At 37.6% G+C, this 12,292-nt stretch overlaps 1 protein-coding gene across 3 annotated transcripts in view; it reads right to left on the reverse strand.

The window, feature by feature from the left end:
* Nucleotides 1-12,292, reverse strand: part of ythdc2 (YTH domain containing 2) — a 50,192-nt gene that overhangs the window by 24,815 nt on the left and 13,085 nt on the right. For all 3 annotated transcript variants that reach the window (XM_063477919.1, XM_063477916.1, XM_063477917.1), the window contains exons 11-23: nucleotides 10,254-10,389; nucleotides 9,930-10,056; nucleotides 9,550-9,615; nucleotides 7,668-7,843; nucleotides 6,531-6,627; nucleotides 6,060-6,147; nucleotides 5,089-5,169; nucleotides 4,914-4,996; nucleotides 4,675-4,780; nucleotides 3,115-3,234; nucleotides 2,762-3,034; nucleotides 2,300-2,426; nucleotides 591-778 (exon numbers count right to left, since the gene is read on the reverse strand). In XM_063477919.1, the coding sequence (XP_063333989.1) occupies nucleotides 591-778; nucleotides 2,300-2,426; nucleotides 2,762-3,034; nucleotides 3,115-3,234; nucleotides 4,675-4,780; nucleotides 4,914-4,996; nucleotides 5,089-5,169; nucleotides 6,060-6,147; nucleotides 6,531-6,627; nucleotides 7,668-7,843; nucleotides 9,550-9,615; nucleotides 9,930-10,056; nucleotides 10,254-10,389 (1,668 nt within the window). The remainder of the gene's footprint in view (nucleotides 1-590; nucleotides 779-2,299; nucleotides 2,427-2,761; nucleotides 3,035-3,114; nucleotides 3,235-4,674; nucleotides 4,781-4,913; nucleotides 4,997-5,088; nucleotides 5,170-6,059; nucleotides 6,148-6,530; nucleotides 6,628-7,667; nucleotides 7,844-9,549; nucleotides 9,616-9,929; nucleotides 10,057-10,253; nucleotides 10,390-12,292) is intronic.

The raw sequence follows: 12,292 nt of genomic DNA on the forward strand, positions 1-12,292 counted from the left end.
GGGAATGTTTTAGCATGGGCATGTAGGACATCCAAAAACATCAGGTCACTAGTGTTTATAGATGATCTGACTGGGTGTACACACTGAGTGTAATTAAGTAATGTACTGCATTACTTTTAAGAAAAGTGTTCTGTGTAATACGTCTTCTAATTACTTTGTTGAGTAATGACCCCAACACTGATCACAAAATAGAGGAGACATATACGTCTAACATGCAATAACATGCATGAATGTAATGTCTTTAATATGCTGCTTAGAGATGGTTGTGACTCTCAAAGTTGAGCCAATAAGAATCGTTAAGAGAATTGAAAGGAAATCGAGAAAATGTGAATAAGTACTTCACAATTAATAGAATACTTTTGTGAAACCGCTTGAATTAAGGCTGAAAGTTTACACCTTGAATAACATTTTGGCTTTGTTATATAAAATCCACTTTGGTGGTATACATAGGAAAAATGACAAAACTTGGGTCATTCTCCAAATACCCATAAAGCTAACTGCATGTATGCATAAGACTGTGTGTGTGTGTGTGTGTGTGTGTGTGTGTGTGTGTGTGTGTGTGTGTGTGCACGCGCGCGTGCATCTCCTACCTCCTTAAACTGAAACTGGCTTAGGACAGATGTGGGATGAAAGTGAAGCTTCTTCAGGGAAGACTCTTTGTTGAAATTAACCATATTTGGGTACATGCCAGCTACCAGGGCTGCCTTCACCATGGCCCAGTTTTCCGAGTTTAGATTCACATCACGGATGTCACAGCCCCCACGGGCTCGCACAAAACCTGGGGGACAAACAGACTGCTTACCTTAACTAATCCCTAACCCTTCCTTGTTATTCAAATTTCATAGTAAGGTCTAAATCAGTTTTAACCTTGGCAAAAAACCACAGGAATGTTTAAAAACACTGGCGGCTGCCATTGCGACCCCTCAGTCTCCTAGTAAATACACCTATAGTATCAATTTAAAAATTTTACACCACCGTTTACTCAAGTTATCGCAGTTACACGATTTTCCAAAAACCTGGCCTCTGACCTTGAGGTCAAGGTCACCAGGATTCAAACTCATCTGAGATTTAATTTGAAAATCCTAGGTCACTTAGATTTTTCAAATTTTTCTTTAGTTATTGCATTCACAAAATTTTCAGAAAACTTTACCTCTGACCTGGTCGAGGTCACTAACATTAGAATTTATCCAAGATTTTTAGGAAATACACCTACAGCATTGAAACTGGCACCAAATAGTTTCTATGTCCCCAACTTGCATGTATGCATGCACTCATTAACCCCCTGTGCTACTTGACTGAGCAGATCAATTTTCCATAAGTTTAACTGACTTGATGCTATACTCTTGATTAAAAAGCATTACTTTAATTTTTTGAGTTGGGTAGTAATAATCCCTGTAACGGTCATAAGATATATCTAATACTTTATGTAAATTACAGTGTTCACAGATATTCTGTCAAATTCAAGCATTTTCATTGACTTTGTGTTTACATGCTGGTACTTTACATTGATTAATCTGGCACTGACACACCAGAATTCCTATTGTAAGACTCTAGCCACTTATAGTAGCATATCAAATAGAGGACAGTACAGAAAAACACACCGCAGTGAAGGAAGAAACTCATTGAGAAAAAAAAGAAAAGGGGGCACACAACGTGCAAGTAAATTAGAGGCCCTATTAAGTGAACTGATATACAACTTTAAATTATAATTGTTTTACAATCTACACAATGCTGTCCAACCCAATTATGTTAAATATCTGATTTTCATGATAAACTGAGGAGGACTAAATAAAAGAAACATTGAGAATTTCCCTGCTCAATGCTCTCAGGGACAGGAAATACTTAGGGCTTTGCCCTAAACACTTAGAGCCAGTTTCTAGAGAGCAACTTGAAGGACTGACTCAAATCATTGGCACTACAATCAGTGGTGTGAGCTATCACCACACATCATGTTATTGTTCCAATAAAAAGTAACCATGTTAAATGCAAATAAGCTAAAACATGCTTCAACAGAATGTAACATAATAAAACCAATATAAGGTAAAAAGGAATGTAAAGAAATTTGATATCAAACTTGATAAAATTAAGCAAAGAAGAATAGGTTTAAATAAAATATACTGATAACATAATAAATGATTTCAAAACCCAAAAAGCAAAAGCAGAATTTAAAATGGTCATTTAAGACTTATCCAATAATGCCAGCAGCAAGAACTTTAATGCCAAAAGAGGGTTTGGGGTCAGCGAATCTAACCTTTAGTGAGTTATGTATGGAGTATCACAGAAAAAAAGTAGAACTGACCAATTGCACGGAGTTGTCCTAGCAGTTGTGTCCTCATACCAAGTATCATGTCCATGGTAGCCTGGGACAGGAAGTTCTTCTCACAGAAGGCTCTCTCCCAACCTTCACTGCGAGCCTTCTGCCATGCCTGGCACCACAGAGGACAAAGATGTCAGAGAAATGTTTAACAATAACTTTTACTCACAAGGAACTGACCTCAAATTTGTATTCCAAAATATGTAGAAAAATACATTTTTATAGATCATCCCAATTAATGAGTCAATATTTTTTAAATCACTGATCATGTATTTTTGGTAGATATCTGTTAGAAGTTGTCTTCTTAGTGTCGTTAAGAAATTGTGAGATTTACTTTTGAAAGGGAGATAGGAATAAATCAACACAAGCGTCGTAAAACCCATCATTACAACATCGTTAAAATCAAGCACTCAACCTAAAACACTCTTCGTATGGGTTTCTGCCTACCTGGAAAGCTCTAAGTAAGGCCATGTGATCACTAAAGGTGTTGGAAGTGAAGCGTTTTCTGCAGCTTAGAGCAGCTCTCTTCTGTGAGCTTTGGGTGGGAAGGACGAAAGGGTCACGATATGCCAGAGTACAGGCAATGGTTAGAATGGGGTCCAGACACTTAAGAACAACAGCACACAGCACCATCTTCCCCAGATGGGGCTCCACAGGTAGATCAGCCAGGTGGTAGCCCAGATCAGTCAGGTCTTCAAACTGGTTCATAGCATCTATTTTCTAAAAGTGAATAGAAAGAGAAGAGTGGTGAGAGTCAATATGGAGACAAAGGCTTATTGCCAGATTGTTTCAAATATTACCTTCAGCATGTGCACAGCATTCCGGACAGCATGTGTGGGAGGTGGCTGGGGAGCCTTGGCCAAGAATTCAGCTACTGGACAGGAGGAGGGAGCCAGCAGTTTGGTCTGCAGACACAGTTCCTTACACACACAACATGATCTAGTGTTTAGAATTATTGGGATAAACAACCTACTGTACTGTAACACAGGTAACACACATCTATGTTACCTGTGGATGAATTTTAAAAGGTGAAATAAAGCATCCTGCTCTTTAAGTAAGCCATAGTCAAATTTATATCATGTAGCCATCATGATACAAGTTTTAATAGTACAAATACTTTATTATTGCACAGTAGAGTTTTCTGCCCAGTGACGCTTGATAAACTGCAGATTTAAAGTTTATGTGTAATGGCATCATTTTAATCACATATTGAATTTGTATGTGATGTGTTTTTGATAAAAAACACATCACATACAACACACATCACATAATGTGTTTTTGATAAAAAACACATCACATACAGATGCATTTTCATTTAGTAATGGTAGTTTAATGCAGGATAAATAGGTTAGTTTGCAGTGATGAGTTGACAGTAAAGCTCTGTGTTGAACTGGTGCACAATGGCAGTGGTGCTCATGGTTAATGTTAGGTTACACAAGTGTAGCAGAGATGAATTTGCATTTAAATTGATGATGCTTAGAGTCATTCACTGAATTCCAACTTCAAACCAACTGTATCCTGTCTAGTTTAAAGATGGTATAAACAGTACAGTGTCAGTTGTGTAAATCCACAAAGAGCAACAAGTCAGCTGATCACAGCACATAAACTAAGAAAACCAACTGGAGCTCACATTAGAAATTATTGAAAGTTATTGAAAGATTCTTTCCCTATGCTGAGCCACTACACAGATCTTAGAGTTTCACCACCTGTTGAATTCCACTGTGATCCCTGACTGTACTCATTTTACTGCTCAGGCGTGGAGAAAATAGTTCTTTTTAAAAATGATCTTTCACTGCTTGTGGCCTACATAAGAGATTCAAGCTGAGTACATTCCTTAGAATTTGAATTTAGATTCAAATAAAATTTGTATTCTTATGTACTAATATTATTTTATCATTATATTAATATAGCACAAGGTTCAGTTACCTCTGGACAAAAATGGACAATAGAATTGTCCCTCAAGGAGCTACTTTTTGCTTTTTTACTTTGAGTACATTTCAAAACCTGTACTTTTTTTTACTTTTACTTGAGTAAAGAAGTTTCTTCAGTACTTTAACTTTTAACAGAGTACTTTTTTAACTCAAGTATCTGTACCTCTACTTAAGTACAGAAAGTCTGTACTTTTACCAGTTGTGTAGATAACCATCAGTTCAACATAAGTGTTCTGACTCTGCATGTTCACTATAAAACTAATAGTAATGTTTTTGCACTATAGCCAGAAGTTGTAAGCATAGCTATAGGCTTTTATAAAGGAATATATATTTTACATACCATTCTGCAGGTGCAGAACAGCAACCAACTCCTGCACAACTGCAGGAATAGATTTAGACTTGAAACATGAACATGTAGTATGTTTCTACCTGTAGAGGCATCCGGAGGAGCTGTGGAACTTGGAATTCCAGCATATTGTTGAACCTGAGTCGACTAAAGAGATGGAAGCAAATCCCCGGCCTGCAGCGCCCAGCTCTGTAGACATGTCATTTGTTTAACAGCAATGGAGTAGTATTTGGTTGTAAGAGTAAAACCCATAAGCCAACAATGTAAGTTTTAGCATAGGTTTTTTTTGATACTTATAATAAAAATATAAACACTACAATACCTTCCTTTCCTTTGCAGAGCACTGGCTTTTGAGATCCACACAGTCTTTAGCATGGACACATTGCTGAGAGTATCAAAAGACTTCTGCAACAGGCAACGATTCAGTTAAATACTAACACCTTTATGAAATCCATAGAGTCATAATTTAAATCTAACTTTCTGAAGTGTTAGTGTACCTCTTTGACCTTTCCAGAATCAATGACGAAAACAACATCATTGATGGTGATGCTCGTCTCAGCTATGTTAGTAGAAAGAATCTGAAATGAAAAACTGACCAGTTACAATCTAGTTTCATAAGTACATTTCCTTCAAATATCATTTTGCGTTATATTAAATGAAAAAAATACTCCTGAGCTATGGCACAAATCACTAGATTACAGATTCTATTGTGAAATGATGTTGAAACTTCAAAACTTCATAAAAGAAAGCAGACAATACTGAATTAAATTAATGTCAGACATACCATTTTCCTTTAAGATACATTCTCCTGGGTACATTGAGGTTGTTTTTTTATATATACTTCACAGGTTGGTTGTTCCAAGTATCCTATTCTTCTTGTTGATTATTATAGGTCAAACATGTCTCATGTTAGTTTTGGGGGTTTTGTACTACTGTGGAATAAAGTTCTAATCCAAACATTCAAATATGAACCAGATCTGAAGGCTGCACTGCACTGTATAAAGTTAGTATGAATACAGACTATGCAATTAAACAGTCAACAAAATGGCTCAGTAATGGTAATAATCCCTAAATAGTTCAGCTCTGCTAAACCATTTGAATTAACTCCAAATTAAGTCTGCACCTCATTCACATCTTATAGCTTTGTTTAAAATCCATTGCTCATAAATAGAGGCTGAAAAAAAATACATTTCACACACATATGTTGAGTATTCATATCTTGTGGGGACATCTAATTGATATAATGTTTTCCTAGCCCCTAACCATAACCCAGTTGTAACCCTGTCACTAAAACCAAATTTTGAGTCTCAAAAATCCCTTCAAACTTGTGGGGACCAAAATCCTGGTCCCCACAAGTATAGCAAACCTCCAATTTTTGGTCCCCACAAAGATACGCATACGCATGCACACACACCCACACAAACACACAATACACCATTATACATCATCTGAAACACCAGTGACTCACTATCTTCCTGACACCAGGAGGAGAGGTCTTTAAGGCTTTTTTCTGATCCTGAGTCTGCATGTCTGAATGTAGAGTAAACACATGGTACCTAAGAAACAACACACCTCTATCAGAAAGCATGCACTTTGCTGCAAGCTTTTGTTTTCTCAGCACAACTTAATAATGAAACAAGTTAAGCAATGAAAATTAAGGACATATTTACATTACATTACATTACATAATTTCCTATCAGCAACTAAATTGACCATGTGGTTACATTCCCAAATGCTTACAGACTTTTAGAAAAAGGTGCTCCAACGTGACCTGATACATACCCCAACTTTTCTGAAATGTTTTACTGGTATATCGAATATATTATTATATAAAACAAAAAAAAAAGTCATTTCAACTTTGGGCTTAACATAATACCAGAATCATTGGGTTGTGTTTTTATTGACATTTTGAACTGTATCCCAACAGAAACCATTTTACCTTTCACTTTGGCCAGAGAATCTCTTATCATCATGGAGGATGCGGTCCCTGAGTTCCACTATTTCATCATATCCAGGAAGAAAAATTAGGACGGCACCTAAAGACCAAAAAAAGGCTCACTTTCTAGCATAGCTGGTAATATCTGTTAGATATATTAAAATAAGTAAGGGCATTGTGAATTAGAAAAGATTAAGACACTGCTATAAATCACAGGTTCACACCAATCTGGATTTTTTGTTGATATTCATGTGCTACCAGATTTCCCATTGCTTTCTATGCCGTTTCATGTTACAGCGGAGCCTGTTGTAACCAGACTTAAGAGTATTGCACTGGCTAGCACCCAAAATTTGTTGACTTTGTACAAGGGGTACTCTTCGGGTCCATGTGGCTGTCACTTACGTTTCCATCAATATGCTGGTTACCTCAGGCTTTTCTCCCAGTTTTCCTTCCGTAAGGATGGTGTCTTGACAGCCACCCTTTCATTAAGACCCTTTTTGATGAGGTGTCAGTGAACAGTACATGGATTCAAGAGCCAGATGCATCTCTCAGCTCCTGTGTCAGGTCTTTGCTAAATGTTTCCCTATTTCTTAAGGACATCTCTTTCAGATGCTATTCATCTGCTGCAGACAGTTTTGTTAGGCCTGCCACTTGTCTAGTTTTCCTTAAGAACAGCCTGCACACTAAGCAGAGATGTGCCATATTTTTGGCTAATAGTACTTTGGGAATAACTTTGTTGATTCAAAAAATGCTATTTTTGTGTCTTACATTTGACATTTTCCTCATATCAAGAAATGGAAACAAATCATGGCTGCCAGTAACATAGCACCTAAGGATAGAATTTAAAATTGGTTCTTTGTCAAATTTTATGTTATGTGCAGTATGTGTTATGTGCCTTTTTATGATTAAATGGTTCACAGTTCAGTATTAAATGGCTTGACAAACAAAAAACCTTCCTTTGAAAATCACCAGGTGCCATGAGTGAACTTAAAATCAATGTAAAAGCAGACAATGTCCACAGAAAAAAAGACCTTCAGAAAGTCTGGAGAATTATTGCTCAAAAACCCTATAAAAGGACAAAATAGAGTCTGTCTCCCAAAGTAAATATATAAGGGGTGGCTTTATCGTCCTGATACTTACCATCACTGGTACTGGAGCAGATGTTGTGCAGCAGATTCATGATGAGCTCCAGGTCTACCCACTGATCGTCAAAGCTATGATGGTACAGCCTGAGAAGTTCTTGGTCTTCTAAGCTCATCTCAGGGTCACACTGCACCAGAGCTGACTCATTGAGGTTGCTCACCTCTCCCAAAGGACTGCACAGTAACAAAAATATTCAGTTGCTTCACAAAGAATTCATAAACCTTAAAGTTTTTCACAAGACTCAAGTGTTGTAAACATAAATTACAATGAATAAAATTAACATCTGAACAACTAAAAAGCTTTTAATTTATGTATCTGGTATTTATTAAATTCCAAAAAATTATAATCAGAAACTGACACTTCCCACATTTCATGATGCATGCTCAATCAGCCACGTAAGAAAATCCCAAAATATTAATTCTCTTCATCTGGACCTAGAGTTTTCAGTGGGAGAAACATTAAGTGACCCATCCAAGTGACTTACTCAGTCTCAGCTGACTGCAGGTTTCCCCTAACCTCATAAATAGTACATTTGCATAATGACTGACACTAAATGGTCTGATTCTTATATAATGCTTTTCTACTCTCCTGGAGTACTCAAAGCACACTATACAACATACCACATTCACCCAATCACACCCAAGCGCTGTTTCTATGCTTTGAAGTGCTAACTACAATTCACTACAATTCAGACACATTCATGCTCTGATGGATTGGAGAGGAACTTGGGGTTAATATCTTGCCCAAGGATACTTTGCATGCAGACTAGGGGGAGCCAGGGATTGAACCACAAACCTTACGATCAGTAGATGACCTGCTCTACCTCCTGAGCTACAGCCCCCCACTGGCACCACTGACGAACAATGGGCTGTGAGGTCAGTTTCTTTCATTAATACGCAAATTGTCATGACCATTTGCATATTACTGAGCAAGAATCACGCTACGTCCAGATGAACAGAATCAACTTTTTGGAATTCCCACACTTCAATGGGGGAGTTTGAGTTTGTGTTGCCAGAGTGGGTACCACATCTGAGGAGGCAGACATTTACCTGGAGTAGTGTCTATCTGTGTGTCTGAGGTAAAATACTATTATTTTACTATTTCCATATCATTATATATTCAGTAACAGTGTGTGTTTTGAGTTACGAGTGCACTTATTGCAAAATGCAGTGCTCTGATTGGTCAAATCGGTTTATTCCGATCCAAAAACTAGAAATAAATAAACAGGACAATGACCCCAAACACACATCAAAAGTGGTAAAGGAATGGCTAAATCAGGCTAGAATAAGGGTTTTAGAATGGCCTTCCCAAAGTCCTGACTTAAACCCCATTGAAAACATGTGGACAATGCTGAAGAAACAAGTCCATGTCAGAAAGCCATCAAATTTAACTGAACTGCACCAATTCTGTCAAAAGGAGTGGTCAAAGATTCAATCAGAAGCTTGCCAGAAGCTTGTGGATGGCTACCAAAAGCGGCTAATTGAAGTGAAAATGGCTAAGGGACATGTAACCAAATATTAGCACTGCTGTATGTATATTTTTGACCCAGCAGATGTGATCACTTTTTTTCTGTTAACCCATAATATAGTCATCAGAGAACCAAATTTCATGAATATTTTTTGTGACAAAGAAGTATCTGTTCCATGTACTCTATCAGAGGAAAATCAGAGTTGTAGAAATAATGGGAAACTCAAGAGGTTCATGATATTATGTTCTTTACAAGTGTATGTAAACTTTTGACCACAACTGTACATAGCTATGACCAACAGATGCCATATGTAAAAGGGAAAAAGTCATTTAGAATTACAACTATAAGACATTAAAATGTGTACATGTCTGAATACTTTCCAAAGGACACGCATTTCAAAAAAAACCTCACATGGTTGATTTCAATAGATCCACAGCATCAGTCTGCTGGAAGTGCTCGGCAAAGTCTAAGGCAGTCCTGAAAACAGAATAATGAAAAACAGTGTCACGTGTATGAAATTTTGCAGTTTATGCAACTACATTTTTGATTATTTTATTTATTTTGATTTCCTTATTTATTTTTTTACAGGAAGAAGTTTAAAAAAATACTCAAACTGTAGTTACTGTTAAAGATTACATTACTTAATAACTACTACTACATACTTTAATAAATTATAAGATATACCTTGTCTATTTCTATGGACGATGAAAGAAAACCAAACAACAGGGCTGTGAATCACAGAATGGTCACTTTCGATTAATAAACTGGATTGTGACTGTGTGTTTTCTTACCATCCATTGGATGCCTTGATGTTAATGTCAGCACCCAGACTGAGGAGTTGCTCCAGCTGTGTAATAAATCCTCGACCTGCTGCTGCCATCAGTGCTGTAGTCCCTGTTTCACTGTGCATGTAGTCCACTACATAAAAAGATTTGGAGAATCAATCCAAATCAAACTGAACTGGAATATCATTTTATGTAAATAAAACTATTTCTCATCATTATTCTTTTGTAGTTTTATGATAGTATCTCCAGCTTTACATCAACTTAACACTGTTAGTGTTAAATGTTATTTTGTTAAAAACAACACTTAAAGATAACCCATCAGATTCATACCATTAACACTTTCACTGAGGATCAGATTGAAGAGCTGAATAAAAGAATCTTGGTCCTCATTTAGGAAAATGCTAGAAATGCATGAGTCCATCTCCCTCCTCAGCCATGGTTCCATCTGTTCAGTGTCATTCTCATTCTGTAACAAAACCATATAAAGTATAACTTGTCTGGATAAAACAATTTGCTGACATATAAACAGACGTCTGTTTATATGTTGCCAAAAATCAAGGTTTGTGTTTTTGTGTTTACACCCATTTCCATTATCTGGTTCAAGGGTGTCAAGACTTCTATATGACAAAATGAAACCATAAAATGCTTCATAATTCTTCAAATTGCTATAGAAATAAGTATAAAGGCATTCAAACTGTAACTTGCTCTATAGAATTAACTCATGCTCCACCTCTGCTAAGAAACGGGCCCTTATTAGATTCATTCAGGATAATAAACATGTTAATATCGTTTTAAAAGAAAGTCCATGGAACACAAGCCTGTGTGCTCTTGTTTACTGGTACAAATGTCAAGTCTCTCCACATGCTTTTCCAAGTCACATCTGCGTCTGATGCGTCACTAAACCTGCAGCCTCTCATTCAGCCACCGCTCTGCAGCTTCATCTCCTAGACTCTCCTGCTCAGGCCTGACACCTGATTGGCTGCTGTGCTCTGGATTTTTATTGGTTTGGATTAGTTCTCCACACTCTGGACTCTCAGCTCAGTTCAGCACTGCTCCTCAGAACAGCCAGCAACCACCCACTTCCCTATGGGTTTGGTCACATACTCCCTCACTCTGATCTGCTCAGCTCCAACTCAAAATATCATCCTCACCACAGCAGTAATTATTCATCTTTATAAGCTCATCTTAGTAAGAGTCATAAAGTATGAGATGATGGGATTTGAAGTTAACAGTTTTACAAATGTCAAAATGCACTCTTGGCGGTCAGTATTAATTAAAAGCTACTTTCTCATAGTAGCAAACCAAAGTGCGAGCAATGTGAATATAGAACTATAATATTGTTCTGATGTGTGTCTATACCAGGGGTCAGCAACCCTGGGCACGCGTGCCACAGCTGGCATGCGAAGGATTAACTGATGGCACGACCATAGCTGGACTAGCTACGCATTTTGTATTGAGCTGAGAAGGAACGCAGTTTGTCCCGTACTTCAGCTAGAATGGAAAAAGACACAAAACTGGATTTATTCTGTTGTTACGCTGCACAGCTGCCTCTTCTTCTCTCATTCTCCCCCTCCCTCTCCTGTTGCTACTTCAATCATGAAACTGATCAATGATCAGCTGATCGGCTTTTCTGTCGTATGTCCCGTCTCTCTTGTTTGTTTATCTCCTACATTGCGCCAGAAAGAGGAAACCAGCGGAAGTCACTCTAAACAACAGCAGCACGTTTAAGCTTGATCAGCTGTTGTTAGAATTTATTTAATATTAATCTCTAGTATCAGCTGATGTTTGCTGGAGCCACAGCCGTAAAAGCTGCTGGTCATGATATCAGTTTGGTTATCTGGTGAGAGGGAAACATGAAGATGAAACCAGGAGATGTCCTTACTGAATCATCAGAGCTGAACAGGTGATGGAGAAACAGGTTGACCTCTTAGGTGACATGAATGAGTTGAAGGGAAGTTATGAACTGTTTCTGAGAGACAAATAACACCAGGATCCTTTTCTAAGTAGCTGACAGCTGGTAACTGTGCAGGGGCAGGTCAAGCAAAGTTTTGCCAGGGGGCCAGGTAGGGTATTAACAGGGAAAGGCGGGCTCAAAGAAATACTTTTCTTTTTATTCTCTTTTAAAATGTCTAGCTTTTATTAAATAATTATCTGAATCTTACGACCAAACTTTTTATCTGATGTAAAATGTATAGAAATTATACATATACCATCAAGACAACAGCGTTTGTTTTCATTCAAAGGCTTTATGGTTTTTCCTATAATACCTGGTGGGCCGGTCTCTAGCCAAAATGCCCGGGCCGATTTTTTTGAAAAATAAATGGCCGGGCCAGCAATGCACATTGCATATTAGCTCGCATAGACACATT

Source organism: Pelmatolapia mariae, linkage group LG7 (assembly GCF_036321145.2).
Source record: "Pelmatolapia mariae isolate MD_Pm_ZW linkage group LG7, Pm_UMD_F_2, whole genome shotgun sequence".
In the NCBI taxonomy this organism is placed as follows: Eukaryota; Metazoa; Chordata; class Actinopteri; order Cichliformes; family Cichlidae; genus Pelmatolapia; species Pelmatolapia mariae.